The 12992-nt window shown below is 42.3% G+C and overlaps 1 protein-coding gene across 2 annotated transcripts in view; it reads right to left on the bottom strand.

Annotated features, from left to right (window-relative positions):
* LOC120058871 (coiled-coil domain-containing protein 50-like) overlaps nucleotides 1–11732 on the bottom strand; it is a 40688-nt gene extending 28956 nt beyond the window's left edge. For both annotated transcript variants that reach the window (XM_039007609.1, XM_039007610.1), the window contains exons 1-2: nucleotides 11383–11732; nucleotides 10265–10377 (exon numbers count right to left, since the gene is read on the bottom strand). In XM_039007609.1, the coding sequence (XP_038863537.1) occupies nucleotides 10265–10313 (49 nt within the window). In that variant the 5' untranslated portion in view covers nucleotides 10314–10377; nucleotides 11383–11732. The remainder of the gene's footprint in view (nucleotides 1–10264; nucleotides 10378–11382) is intronic.
* Nucleotides 11733–12992: the final 1260 nt, after the last annotated feature.

Here is a 12992-nt window from a genome sequence, read left to right as displayed (position 1 = left end):
AAGTTTGGAACCACCAAGACTATTCCTAGAGCTGGCCGCCTGAACAAACTGAGCAATCGGGGGAGAAGGGCCTTGGTCAGGGAGGTGACCAAGAACCTGATGGTCATTCTGACAGAGCTCCAGAGTTCCTCTGAGGAGATGGGAGAACCTTCCAGAAGGACAAACAGCTCTGCAGCACTCCACCAATCAGGCCTTTACGGTAGAGTGGCCAGACGGAAGCCACTCCTCAGTAAAAGGAACATGACAGCCACTTGGAGTTTGCCAAAAGGCACCTAAAGGACTCAGACCATGAGAAATAAGATTCTCTGGTCTGATGAAACCAAGACTGAACTCTTTGGCCTGAATGCCAAGCATCACGTCTGGAAAAAACCTGGCACCCCTAGAGTGAAGCACGGTGGTGGCAGCATCATGCTGTGGCAGGGAGACTAGGCAGGATCGAGGGAAAGATGAACGGGCCAAAGTACAGAGAGATCCTTGATGAAAACCTGCCAAAGACCACTCAGGACCTAAAACTGGGCAAAGGTTGACCTTCCAACAGGACAACGACCCTAAGCACACAGCCAAGACAATGCAGGAGTGGCTTTGGGACACGTCTCTGAATGTCCTTGAGTTGTCCAGCCAGAGCCTGGACTTGAACGTAATCAAACATCTCTGGAGAGACCTGAAAATACTCCCCATCCAACCTGACAGAGCTTGAGAGGGTTTGCAGAGAAGAATGGGAGAAACTCCCCAAATTGCAACTTCAGGGAAGTTAGGAACCAATATACACAGGCAGTTAGGAAAGCAAAGGCTAGCTTTTTCAAACAGAAATTTGCATCCTGTAGCACAAACTCCAAAAAGTTCTCGGACACTAAAGTCCATGGAGAATAAGAGCACCTCCTCCCAGCTGCCCACTGCACTGAGGCTAGGAAACACTGTTACCACCGATAAATCCACGATAATTTAGAATATAGAGTATTTCAAAAAGCATTTTCCCCTACAAATCAGCTGGGCTAGACAATCTCGACCATCTCTTTCTAAAATTATGCGCCGAAATTGTTGCAACCCCTATTACTAGCCTGTTCAACCTCTTTCGTATCGTCTGAGATCCCCAAAGATGGGAAAGCTGCCGCAGTCATCCCCCTCTTCAAAGGAAGAGACACTCTAGACCAAAACTGCTATAGACCTATATCTATCCTACCCTGCCTTTCTAAGGTCTTCGAAGGCCAAGTTAACAAACAGATCACCGACCATTTCGAATCCCACTGTACCTTCTCCGCTATGCAATGTGGTTTCCGAGCTGGTCAAGGGTCCTAAACGATATCCTAACCGCCATCGATAAGAGACAATACTGTGCAGCTGTATTCATCGACCTGGCCAAGGCTTTCAACTGTCAATCACCATATTCTTATTGGCAGACTCAACAGCCTTGGTTTCTCAAATGACTGCCTCGCCTGGTTCACCAACTACTTCTCAGACAGAGTTCAATGTGTCCAATCGGAGGGCCTGTTGTCCGGACCTCTGGCAGTCTCTATGGGGGTGCCACAGGGTTCAATTCTCGGGCTGACTCTTTTCTCTGTATATATCAATGATGTCGCTCTTGCTGCTGGTGATTCTCTGATCCACCTCTAAGCAGACGACACCATTCTGTATACTTCTGGCCCTTCTTTGGACACTGTTAACTAACCTCCAGACGAGCTTCAATGCCATACAACTCTCATTCCGTGGCCTCCAACTGTTATTAAATGCAAGTAAAACTAAATGCATGCTCTTCAACCGATCGCTGACCACACTTGCCCGCCCGTCCAGCATCACTACTCTGGACGGTTCGGATATAGAATATGTGGACAACTACAAATACCTAGATGTCTGGCTAGACTGTAAACTCTCCTTCCAGACTAACATTAAGCATGTCCAATCCAAAATTAAATCTAGATTTGGCTTCCTATTTCGCAACAAAGTATCCTTCACTCATGCTGCCAAACATACCCTCGTAAAACTGACTATCTTGGCGATCATTGACTTCGGCGATGTCAATTACAAAATAGCCTCCAACAATCTACTCAGCGAATTGCATGCAGTCTATCACAGTGCCATCCGTTTTGCCACCAAAGCCCCATATACTACCCACCACTGCAACCTGTATGCTCTTGTTGGCTGGCCCTCGCTTCATATTCATCGCCAAACCCACCGTCTCCAGGTCATCTATAAAAGTCTTTGCTAGGTAAAGCCCCACCTTACCTCAGCTCACTGGTCACCATAGCAGCATCCACCTGTACCACACGCTCCAGCAGGTATATTTCACTGGTCACCCCCAAAGCCAATTCCTCCTTTGACCACCTTTCCTTCCAGTTCTCTGCTGCCAATGACTGGAACAAATTGCAACAAAAAAAAAAATCACTGAAGCTGGAGACTCATATCTCCCTCACTAACTTTAGGCACCAGCTGTCAGAGCAGCTCACAGATCACTGAACCTGTAAATAACCCATCTGTAAAAAGCCCATCCAACTATTTGTTTTGCTCCTTCGCACCCCAGTATCTCTACTTGCATATTAATCTTCTGCACATCTATCACTCCTGTGTTTAATTGCTAAATTGTAATTATTTTGCCACTATGGCCTATTTATTGCCCTTATCTTACCTCATTTGCACACACTGCACATAGACTTTTTCTATTGTGTTATTGATTGTGTTTGTTTATTCCATGTGTTTGTTTATTCCATGTGTAACTGTTTTTTGTGTTGCACTGCTTTGCTTTATCTTGGCCAGGTCGCAGATGTAAATGGGAACGTGTTCTCAACTAGCCTACCTGGTTAAATAAAAACAAATGAAAAAATAAAACATACACCTTAGCCAAACACATTTAAACTCAAGTTTCACAATTACTGACATTTAATCCAAGTAAAAATTCCCTGTCTTAGGTCAGTTAGGAATTCCACTTTATTTTAAGAATGTGAAATGTCAGAATAAGAGAGAGAATTATTTATTTCTGCTGTTATTTCTTTCATCACATTCCCAGTGGGTCAGACGTTTACAGACACTCAATTAGTATTTGGTAGCATTGGCTTTAAATTGTTTAACTTGGGTCAAAGGTTTCGGGTAGCCTTCCACAAGCTTCCCACAATAAGTTGGGTGACTTTTGGCCCATTCCTCCCGACAGAGCTGGTGTAACTGAGTCAGGTTTGTAGGCCTCCTTGCTCGCACACACTTTTTCAGTTCTGCCCACAAATGTTCTATAGGATTGAGGTTAGGGCTTTGTGATGGCCACCCTATACCTTGACTTTGTTGTCCTTAAGCCATTTTGCCACAACTTTGTCTTGAGATGTTGCTTCAATATATCCACAATTTCCTCCATCATGATGCCATCTATTTTGTGAAGTACACCAGTCCCTCCTGCCGCAAAAGCACCCCCACAGCATGGTGCTTCCACTGCCGTACTTCACAGTTGGGATGGTGTTCTTTGGTTTGCAAGCCTCCCCCTTTTTCCACCAAACATAACAATGGTCATTATGGCCAAACAGTTCTATTTTTGTTTCATCAGACCAGAGGACATTTCTCCAAAAAGTACGATCTCTGTCCCCATGTGCAGTTGCAAACCATATTCTGGCTTTTTATGGCGGTTTTGGAGCAGTGGCTTCTTCCTTGCTGAGCGGCTTTTCAGGTTATGTCAATATAGGACTCGTTTTACTGTGGATATAGATACTTTTGTACCGGTATCCTCCAGCATCTTCACAAGGTCCTTTGCTGTTGTTCTGGGATTGATTTGCACTTTTCGCACCAAAGTACGTTCATCTCTAGGAGACAGAATGCATCTCATTCCTGAGTGGTATGACGGCTGCATGGTCCCATGGTGTTTATACTTGCATACTATTGTTTGTACAGATGAACGTGGTACCTTCAGGCGTTTGGAAATTGCTCCCAAGGATGAGCCAGACTTGTGGAGGTCTACAATTCTTTTCTGAGGTCTTGACTGATTTCTTTTGATTTTCCCATGATGTCAAGCAAAGAGGCACTGAGTTTGAAGGTAGGCCTTGAAATACATCCACATGTACACCTCCAATTGACTCAAGTTATGTCAATTAGCCTATCAGAAGCTTCTAAAGCCATGACATAATTTTCTGGAATTTTCCAAGCTGTTTAAAGGCACAGTCAACTTAGTGTATGTAAACTTCTGACCCAATGGAATTGTGATACAGTGAATTATAAGTGAAATAATCTGTCTGTAAAGAATTGTTGGAAAAATTACTTGTGTCATGCACAAAGTAGATGTCCTAACCGACTTGCCAAAACTATAGTTCGTTAACAAGAAATTTGTGGAGTGGTTGAAAAACGAGTTTCAATGACTCCAACCCTAAGTGTATGTAAACTTCCGACTTCAACTGTATGTATGCATGTATGTTCTGAGCAGATTTGCTCAAGATTTAGTGAAACTCCCATGTAAACAAGAAGTGATATCACTAGGAGGATGGTTTGTGGCAGCGGTCATCTCTTGCAGGGAAAGCCACTAAGCCATGAGATGTCAATTACAATTAAACACACATAATCCCACTGCTTAACCTATAAACAAGACTAGACCATGTCTGTGTAAACAAGATTCTCAGCATGGACTGGCAGAGCAGAGCCTATGTTAACAGTGAATGACCACTCTGTCGCTCTCCCTCTCACTGTCTGTCTCTATCCTCCTCTTCCTTTCCACTCCATCTCGCTGTTCTAAATTGTTCCAGTAGACTTAAGCCTCTGTGTGGGTTCCTCTGATGAGACAAAATAGCTAACAGGGAACTGTTGGCCTTAGTAGCTACACTACTACACCCTGCTCTTACAATGCCATGTTCCATCTTGGGTTCACGCAAGCAACCGGAGTTCACAGAACCAGTGAAATTGAGAATGTCCCCCCTTTGTCTTGTTCTGTAAAACAGGGAAGGGCGTTTCTTTTTGGTCAATTTGGTAATTTAGAGGTCAACAACATGCAAACGTGTTCGACAACACCGCAAGTCAAAAGGTAACCACTCTTCCTGACCACTAAACCCAGATATATTAAATTCCACTATCACTGTGAATGAATGTTAGTCTGAGAATAACCAGCATTCAGGGTTTAACCCCAGCATTAACCCTCATCCAGACAGACACGCCATTCAATTACAGTTACCTGCCGTGTGGCTAAAGAGATTATGCAACAAAATGGATCAGCCAGCTGCCCTTGTGTCCAGTCTTCACAGAATGCACAGATTATGTGACTGTAGGGCTTTGAACCAGAACAGCTCAAGAGTTTAAGTCTTTCTCCAGCCTCAACATACTCAAGAGAAATTAAATGGACGGGACGAACTCCAGAAAAAAATAAAAAATAAAGTAGGCCTACATTCTTCTTGAAATAAAAAAATTATGTTAAACAAAGACTGCTCAACTCACTCAGGCCCTAGAGCAGTGGAAGTGACTGACAGGCTTTGTAGGTGTGTACGCCATGTGGGTTAACTCGTTTTCTGGAACTCAGTCAGCCCTTTAAAAACTAAGCTCAAGTTAAACATCCAAGGGTGTGGACGGGAAGGACAGAGAGACCGGTATTACATGACAGGGCTGGGAGGAAGTAGTCAGTGGCCACAACAAAAATAAAACATTTTCAGGGTGGGGAGGATAGAGTCAGAACAATTATGTGGCCAACTCAAAAAGCTCAAGAAAGAGGATTGACACCCACCACCTCAAGATTGTTCTGAATTGTTTGTTAGAAACATTAGCATTCCCCCAACATTATTTTGTTGAAATATAATTTGGACTGAGTAATTAAAATAATTAATGGCCAATTTGGGTGCAATCTCAATTTATAGGATTCATATAAATATAGTACCTAACATCCGATTTGGACCCGCCACACCTCAACAATGAGTATATAGTATCAGTTCTCTGTGTCTGACAAGTAGTATGGATCTGCGGCTCTGAGTATTATTTCTTCATCCTATGTAACGTATTCTTAGTGAACTTGGTCTGTTTTTTTGTTTTTACATGGTAGGGTCTCGATTTTATTTATATAAACATGGGGTTGAGGGACAAAAAAAAAGTTTGGGAACACCTGGCTTACAGGGTAAGGAAACCAATATGCCATTTTGTCATTTGGGTGAACTATCCCCATGTGATTTTTTTTTTAATTACCAGGTTCTAGTGGTCAGAAACTGGTAATATCAGGATGTAGGATGGGACATAAACCTAACAACTTCAATTTCTTAATTTTTTTCTGTACAGATGGATTTGGTGATGTAATTTACTGAGAATACATTACGTAAGATGAAGAAACAATACTGCAAGCAGCAGCGCCATACTACTCGTCAGACAGAGAATTGATACTATATACTCGTTGTTAGGATGGGATTGGCGTGGGGTGTGGGGGATCCGTGGGTGGCGTTTGACAATTTCTTTGCATTGAATCCTATAAAACTAAAATGGTCAATTTGGGTGCAAATCAACTAGCTTAATTTCAAGGTTCAAATAGTCTTTCAACCAAATAAATGTTGCAGGAATGTTTATCTTATCTGCGTCTAACTACAGAAATGATTTCAGAACAATCTCAGATGGTAGGTGTCATGGCTTGCTGAAATGACATGGAACGACCCAGGGGGATCTTTACGTGAGTTTAGAGGGGAGGGGACCTTAAGCTTCTTTACAAAGGCATCGACTTGTTTCGTAAGAGGATAGGGAGTAAAATATCAAGTGGAATTGGTAGTGGCGAATGAAGGAAGATTTGGTGGGTAGGGGTTACAAGGGTATCAGATTGTCAAGGTGAGGGAATCAGGGGGAGGACAGCCAGGGTTTCTGATAGACCGAAAGGTTGAAAGCGATACAGAAAGAGGTTAATAAGGGTTCCAGACAGTCGCCTCTCCAGGGAAAGGGACTGTAAAAGGTTCAAGTTAAAGTGCAGAGCCAGAAGCAAGCAGCAATGACCTTTGCGACCTGTGGGTAAAAACACCTTCCCCTATCATTAATCTTCCTCCACTGAGGATGTCAATCATGCATTAGGAAAATGACTAGTGCTTAAACAATGTTAGTAGAATGCAAATCTATCCGACCAACCAACCTCCAGTGAGAGGAAGCGACTGGTGTTCCAAAAGGAACATAGCCATTTTGCTTTTATCTACCCAGCCACTTGGACAGTGGATGATATAAAGTGGTTGGCAGACAAAAGAAGTGGAGGGAGAGTGGGAGAAAGTGACGAGGGGTTCTATTTTAAGCCAAATCCCCATCACCCACGCACCCCCTCACTGCTTCCCTTCCTCCTTCCCACTAGTCTGTTTTTACTGCTATTCCCTGTTCTGTAAACCTTAAATCGCACTCAGCTCAGTCCCTCTCTTTCTGTGTTGGACTGTTTTAACAAGAGTTGGGACCATCAGCTCCTGTGTGCTAAGACACTGATAGAGTGGTCACAGAGAGGAGGGGGCTGTGTGGACTGGGAGAGAGTCACTGGGAGAAAGAGTAACTGGGATGGGGATTGGCATTCCTTAGGGAGCTACATTCCCCCTGTGAGGCAGGCTATATCAGGAACGCAGCCGGAGGAGTAGAAAAAAATTAAAACAGGAACAGATAAGAGGGGAGTGAAAACAAAGCAAGTTGACTTGGCTGAGATTCTAGGATGAGGAAGGAGAAGTGGGACACTGAGAACACCACACTTCAGGAAATTGATGCATAAATACAACCCACAGGATGTTAACTTAACTCTTTTGAGTAAACCTAACTACATTGAAGATTTTTTTTTAAACTGAACATGCAATTTCAAAGATTTTACTGAGTTACAGTTCATATAACATGCTGCCCACACCGCTCGCATTACGTGCGCTACAAAATAAATGTGCACATACAATCCTTTCATCCAAACTGCTCACGTGCGTCAACGAGCGTATGCATAGCCAGGTGCTAAAATAGACCGTATGTATATATTATTATTATTTTTACACTTGACGCGCTGCATGTCCCTTCCTCACCCAATTGTGTTTTTTAGGAGCATAAACCCATGTGGCTGATTGAAAGATGAACTGAGGTCCACACTCCAGTCCAATAGGTGGTGGCATGCACCTTAAAGTTGGTTGCCAACTGCCATAAAGTCCACATAAGAGTAAGAAGACCGAAGGAGAGTTTACTAGAAACTAACTAGGTTTCCCCTTTTATCTGTGCATTAATTGTCAGAGAACACACGATTTTGTGTGACTCAAAATTCTACAAAGAGACAGAAAAAGGACCTTGTGCATTTCAGGTAAAACAACAACCCAATGTTTATATCCCAGGACAAATTAGCTAGCACAGAAAGCTAGCTAGCTAAATGGCCATGAATGTTTCATGTGATTTGACCTGTTCCTAAACTAATATAGTTGGTTCAGATTTAATTTTGATATTTCAACCTGCGTGTCCTGAGCGCGTCTGGTGTGGCTGGACAAAATCAACATGAGCATGCGGACGAACGCGCATGCCTTCATTAGGCTATGGATCTCACATGACTAGGAATACAGACATGCATCTGTTTGTCACAGATACCTTCTTTTTTTTTTTAAGTAGGGGCGTGGATCAGAAAACCAGTCAGTATCTGGCGTGATCACCAATTGCCTCACCAAGCGCGACATCTCCTTCACATAGAGTTGATCAGGCTCTTGATCGTGAAGAGCACACTTCTCCAGCGTGCCAGTGGCCATCGAAGGTGAGCATTTGCCCACTGAAGTTGGTTATGACGCCGAACTGCAGTCAGGTCAAGACCCTGGTGAGGATGACAAGCACACAGATGAGCTTCCCTGAGACGGTTTCTGAGTTTGTGCAGAAAATCTTTGGTTGTGCAAACCCAGTTTCATTAACTGTTCGGGTGGCAGGTTTAGACAATCCCGCTGGTGAAGAAGCCGGATGTGGAGGTCCTGGGCTGGCTTGGTTACACATGGTACTGCCAAATTCTCTAAAACGATGTTGGAGGCAGCTTGTGGTAAAGAAATCAACATTAAATTATCTCGCAACAGCTCTGGTGGACATTCCTGCAGTCAGCATGCCAATTGCACGCTCCCTCAACTTGAGACATCTGTGGCATTGTGTTGTGTGACAAAACTGCACATTTTAGAGTGGCCTTTTATTGTCCCCAGCACAAGGTGTATTGATTATGCAGTTTAATCAGCTTCTTGATATTCCACACCTCTCAGGTGGATGGATTATCTTGGCAAAGGAGAAAGGCTCACTAACAGGGATGTTAACAAATTTGTGCACAAACTGAGAGACACAAGCTTTTTGTGAGTATGTAAAATTTGTGGGATTATTTATTTCAGCTCATGAAAAATGGGATCAACAGTTTACATGTTGCGTTTATTTTTGTTCCGTTTAAAACAATGAGGACGCTGTCAAAACATTTCAGTAAAAATAAATTTCTAAGGGAAAGTTTAGCATGATCAGACATCTTTGAGTGCTGCTATTGTTTTAGTGAATAGTATAGGGGTCCAACAGAGTCTATAGCTGGCTTTGTTAGTCCACTGCTCGCTGCTTAATGAAGCGTGAAAATGCTCTTACACACTGCTCATTGTCTATGGAAACAAGAGCAGAAAGGGAAATGATTATCCAGAAATCTATTGCTGTCCTGCTCAGGAGTTAGCATGTATGCAGAAATGCCAAAGCTAGCTAACCCACCCAAGCCACAACCTACTAATTTCATAATGTAAGAACATTAGAACCCATAGATAGAAATCAGTAACTATGTCAAAGTACTGCAATAAGTGACAACAAAAAAGTAGCAAGTTAAAGAGGCCACGTTTCCTTAACACACACGCACACAGAGAACCTTTCCAGTGGGACCAACTTCTACCCTCAGCTGCAATCAGAGAGGGAGTGTATCTGGAATGGCCATCACACTACAGGCTCTTATCTGCTGCCACACACTACAGACCAGTCTGGGCTTTGACAGTGTACAGTCCTGCCTGCCATGCTAAGACATCGCATGAGCACCTCTTATCCCAGATGAAAACAAAACAAAGCGCTGGTGGAGAGGGACACGACAACAACACGTAAGCCTCTGCTGAAACACATAACAAGGATGCTGGGTAGCTAACTAATGCCAGCCTTCCTTAACCAAATCCCTCAAGGGTCTATGTAATGAGGGTCTGGCTTTTTTATTTTCCACAGCAATTTGAAGTCACACACTTGGGCACATTCTTTTAAGTCTTAGTGAGGGTGGGGGTCTGTCAGGGCATCTGTGGCCTGGCCTTTCAAATCAAATGAAGTGTTACACCTATGTTTCCAAACACACACATGTCGGTCTGGCCAGTGAGTCTGGTTCTCTACGTACCTTCCTGGACCCTTGGCAGGTGGGACTGATCAATCTCCAGCTCTGTCATGGCTGCTGCAGAAGGGCAGTCACGGCCTCATTGCCCTCAGGGCCGGCCAGAGTACAGACAGACCCTGGGGAAGGAAGGGTACATAAAGACAAGTCCAGTAGCATAGAACAGTAATGTTCAACATTGAATTGCAGTAGTTACTCTTTGTTATAGCAAGGAGGGCACATTCAGCATTTGACTTTCTTAATCGTTTGTCCAAATGTGTCTATGTATGACAGAAGTCTACTGCAGGCAAACCGTTGAAACACACACTATAATGACATAATTCCTATGAACTCTACTAAACTTATGTTAAACATTCTAAAACTATTATGACAATAGCTACAAATGTAACCCCCATGTAACACTTGCATGGCGGTTACATACAGTTCGAGAAACGCGAACGAATTTCCACAGCAGTACGCTACAACACGTACAGAATTCCATTACAAAAGCATTGCACAACATTGCAATTACGTATTTTTTTGTATGATAATGGCGATACAGACAACGTGCTCTTTGTCAAATTAATATAAAGATCAACAATGGTTTAATGCGTGTCTGTCAAGCTCAATCAATCGCTAAAAACATGCACAAACTAAAAAAATAAACAAAACCTACAGCTGTAACCGCAGCACTACCCTGAATATAGTTTGTAGCCTTCGTGCACACAAAATAACATTCAACAAGTAAACATGGTAGTTGAGTATAAACGTTTGATTATTTTGTTGCGGTTGTCTATTTTCCAGACACTTTATCCGCAGTTATCGTTTCACGTTCGCCATAGTCTCCGATACATCCGATAAACCTATTCCAGGCGTCTATTTAGATCTGACACAACTATCTTTTTAGTTTATCAATGAAACAAAGATGATAGTTTGATGGCACGCCATTACGGACAAATAATGGACTAAATGAGCCTCCTTTATACTCCAAGGACCTTACATGTTCTGTAAGCCAAAACAGTCCAATACGCCAGCTAAAAGATAATTCGATTGATTCTTATTTGCGGTACGGTTCTAGAAACATAAACCCCTCTACTTTCATATCACATCAACAACTATTTCACGAATTCAAAATACATACTTACTGTACACTGTTTTAACCGTTTTTTTTAAACACAGTTGCAGCTGACAGTATTTTTCAGTGACACACGTTTGTGGCGTCCATCTTCTATTTACACACAGGTGAGATTCAGATCGCTAATTAGCGCAGGTAGTCGACTGTCTTCCGTCTGTTTTCCGTAAACGCGCTGTAACATGGTTATATGGCCGTGTGGGAGTACTAACCCTATAAAGGTGTGTTTAAAAAATAAATAAAAATTCGCCGAGGTCATTATGCTTCCAAAACCATACCGCAAGTGACGCGTTTTAATGTTCAGACCAAGCGCAAGCTAAGGCTCTTAACAAAACTTCCCTATATACAGAGAAGACGCCTTCGTCCAATGACTCTTATGTGCAATGGAACCGAGAGTCATTATCAAGGCCCAGGAAAAACTTAGCTCACTCACTGTGAAGTTGCTTGGCTGGAGATACTGAACACTGGCAGTTATGGGGGGTGATAAGGGACATATATAAGCCTAGACAATCGTTCCACCTGACATGACACCAAAGCCTTACTAAGTCTGCGTTTCCTTTTCTGATTTACATGACACCAACGCCTTACTAACGTCTGTGTGATGCCTGCATCGCGTGTTAATGAAAGTCATAATGTGCATAGTTTATATTTATATTAATTAAATCTCAACTATAAATGTTAGAAACATACAATTTTTCTGTGCAAGCAGACATTGGGACTAACCACCTTGAACTATAATGTAGCCTATGCCTTGTGTATTTCCTGTTATGGCTAATCTATAGATATTCTGTCTTTCCCTCAACACCTCATGGCATGGTATGTTATCTTATCTCGCTGTATACAGATCTAAATGTTTTCAGCCAATCACAAACTGTGTTGTTACAAGTTCCACATCAGACAACCAATAAGAGTTGTGTTCACGGCTTTCAGAGGAGTTCATAGTTGCTATTCGGGATCTTTGGGATGTCCATACCTCTATCAAGTATACATGTAAATTGGTTAAGTTTAGTGTTAGTTTAGGGTTTAGGGTAAGGATGTCCCAAGGAATCCAGATTGCAGTGACAGTTCGTAGAGTGAGAGACTGGCACCGGTATTTGAGAGCTTGGCGGCAACACAGACATTCTTTTTTTTTTTTTACAAGCGGGGGAAGGGATTTTTGAGTGTCTGCCCCAGATAGTTTCATTATAGACAATAAAATAATTGCCAAGATGTACTTGATCCAATTGAGTAGTAAGTAGGCTATATTTAAGTTGTGATATCGTTAGGAAATATTTAGTTCTGTGTTTAGGCAAATTTGGTTTATTTGAAAATATTTGGGGGGGGGGGGCATTTATTATTAGTATTTATTTAATGGATTAATTCAATTATAAATGAAATAACTACTTTTCACTGAAGGGAAACGAGATACAACATGCAACTTCGATGGAAGACCTACAGTTGAAGTCGGAAGTTTACATAAACTGAGTTTAAATGTATTTGGCTAAAGTGTTTCACAATTCCTGACATTTAATCCAAGTAAAAATTCCCTGTTTTAGGTCAGTTAGGATCACCACATTATTTTAAGAATGTGAAATGTCAGAATAATAGTAGAGAGAATTATTTATTTCTGCTGTTATTTCTTTC

This window comes from Salvelinus namaycush, chromosome 14 (assembly GCF_016432855.1).
Source record: "Salvelinus namaycush isolate Seneca chromosome 14, SaNama_1.0, whole genome shotgun sequence".
In the NCBI taxonomy this organism is placed as follows: domain Eukaryota; kingdom Metazoa; phylum Chordata; class Actinopteri; order Salmoniformes; family Salmonidae; genus Salvelinus; species Salvelinus namaycush.
The sequence above is the reverse complement of the archived record's forward strand: the minus strand, read 5'-3'. Positions and strand labels throughout refer to the sequence as shown.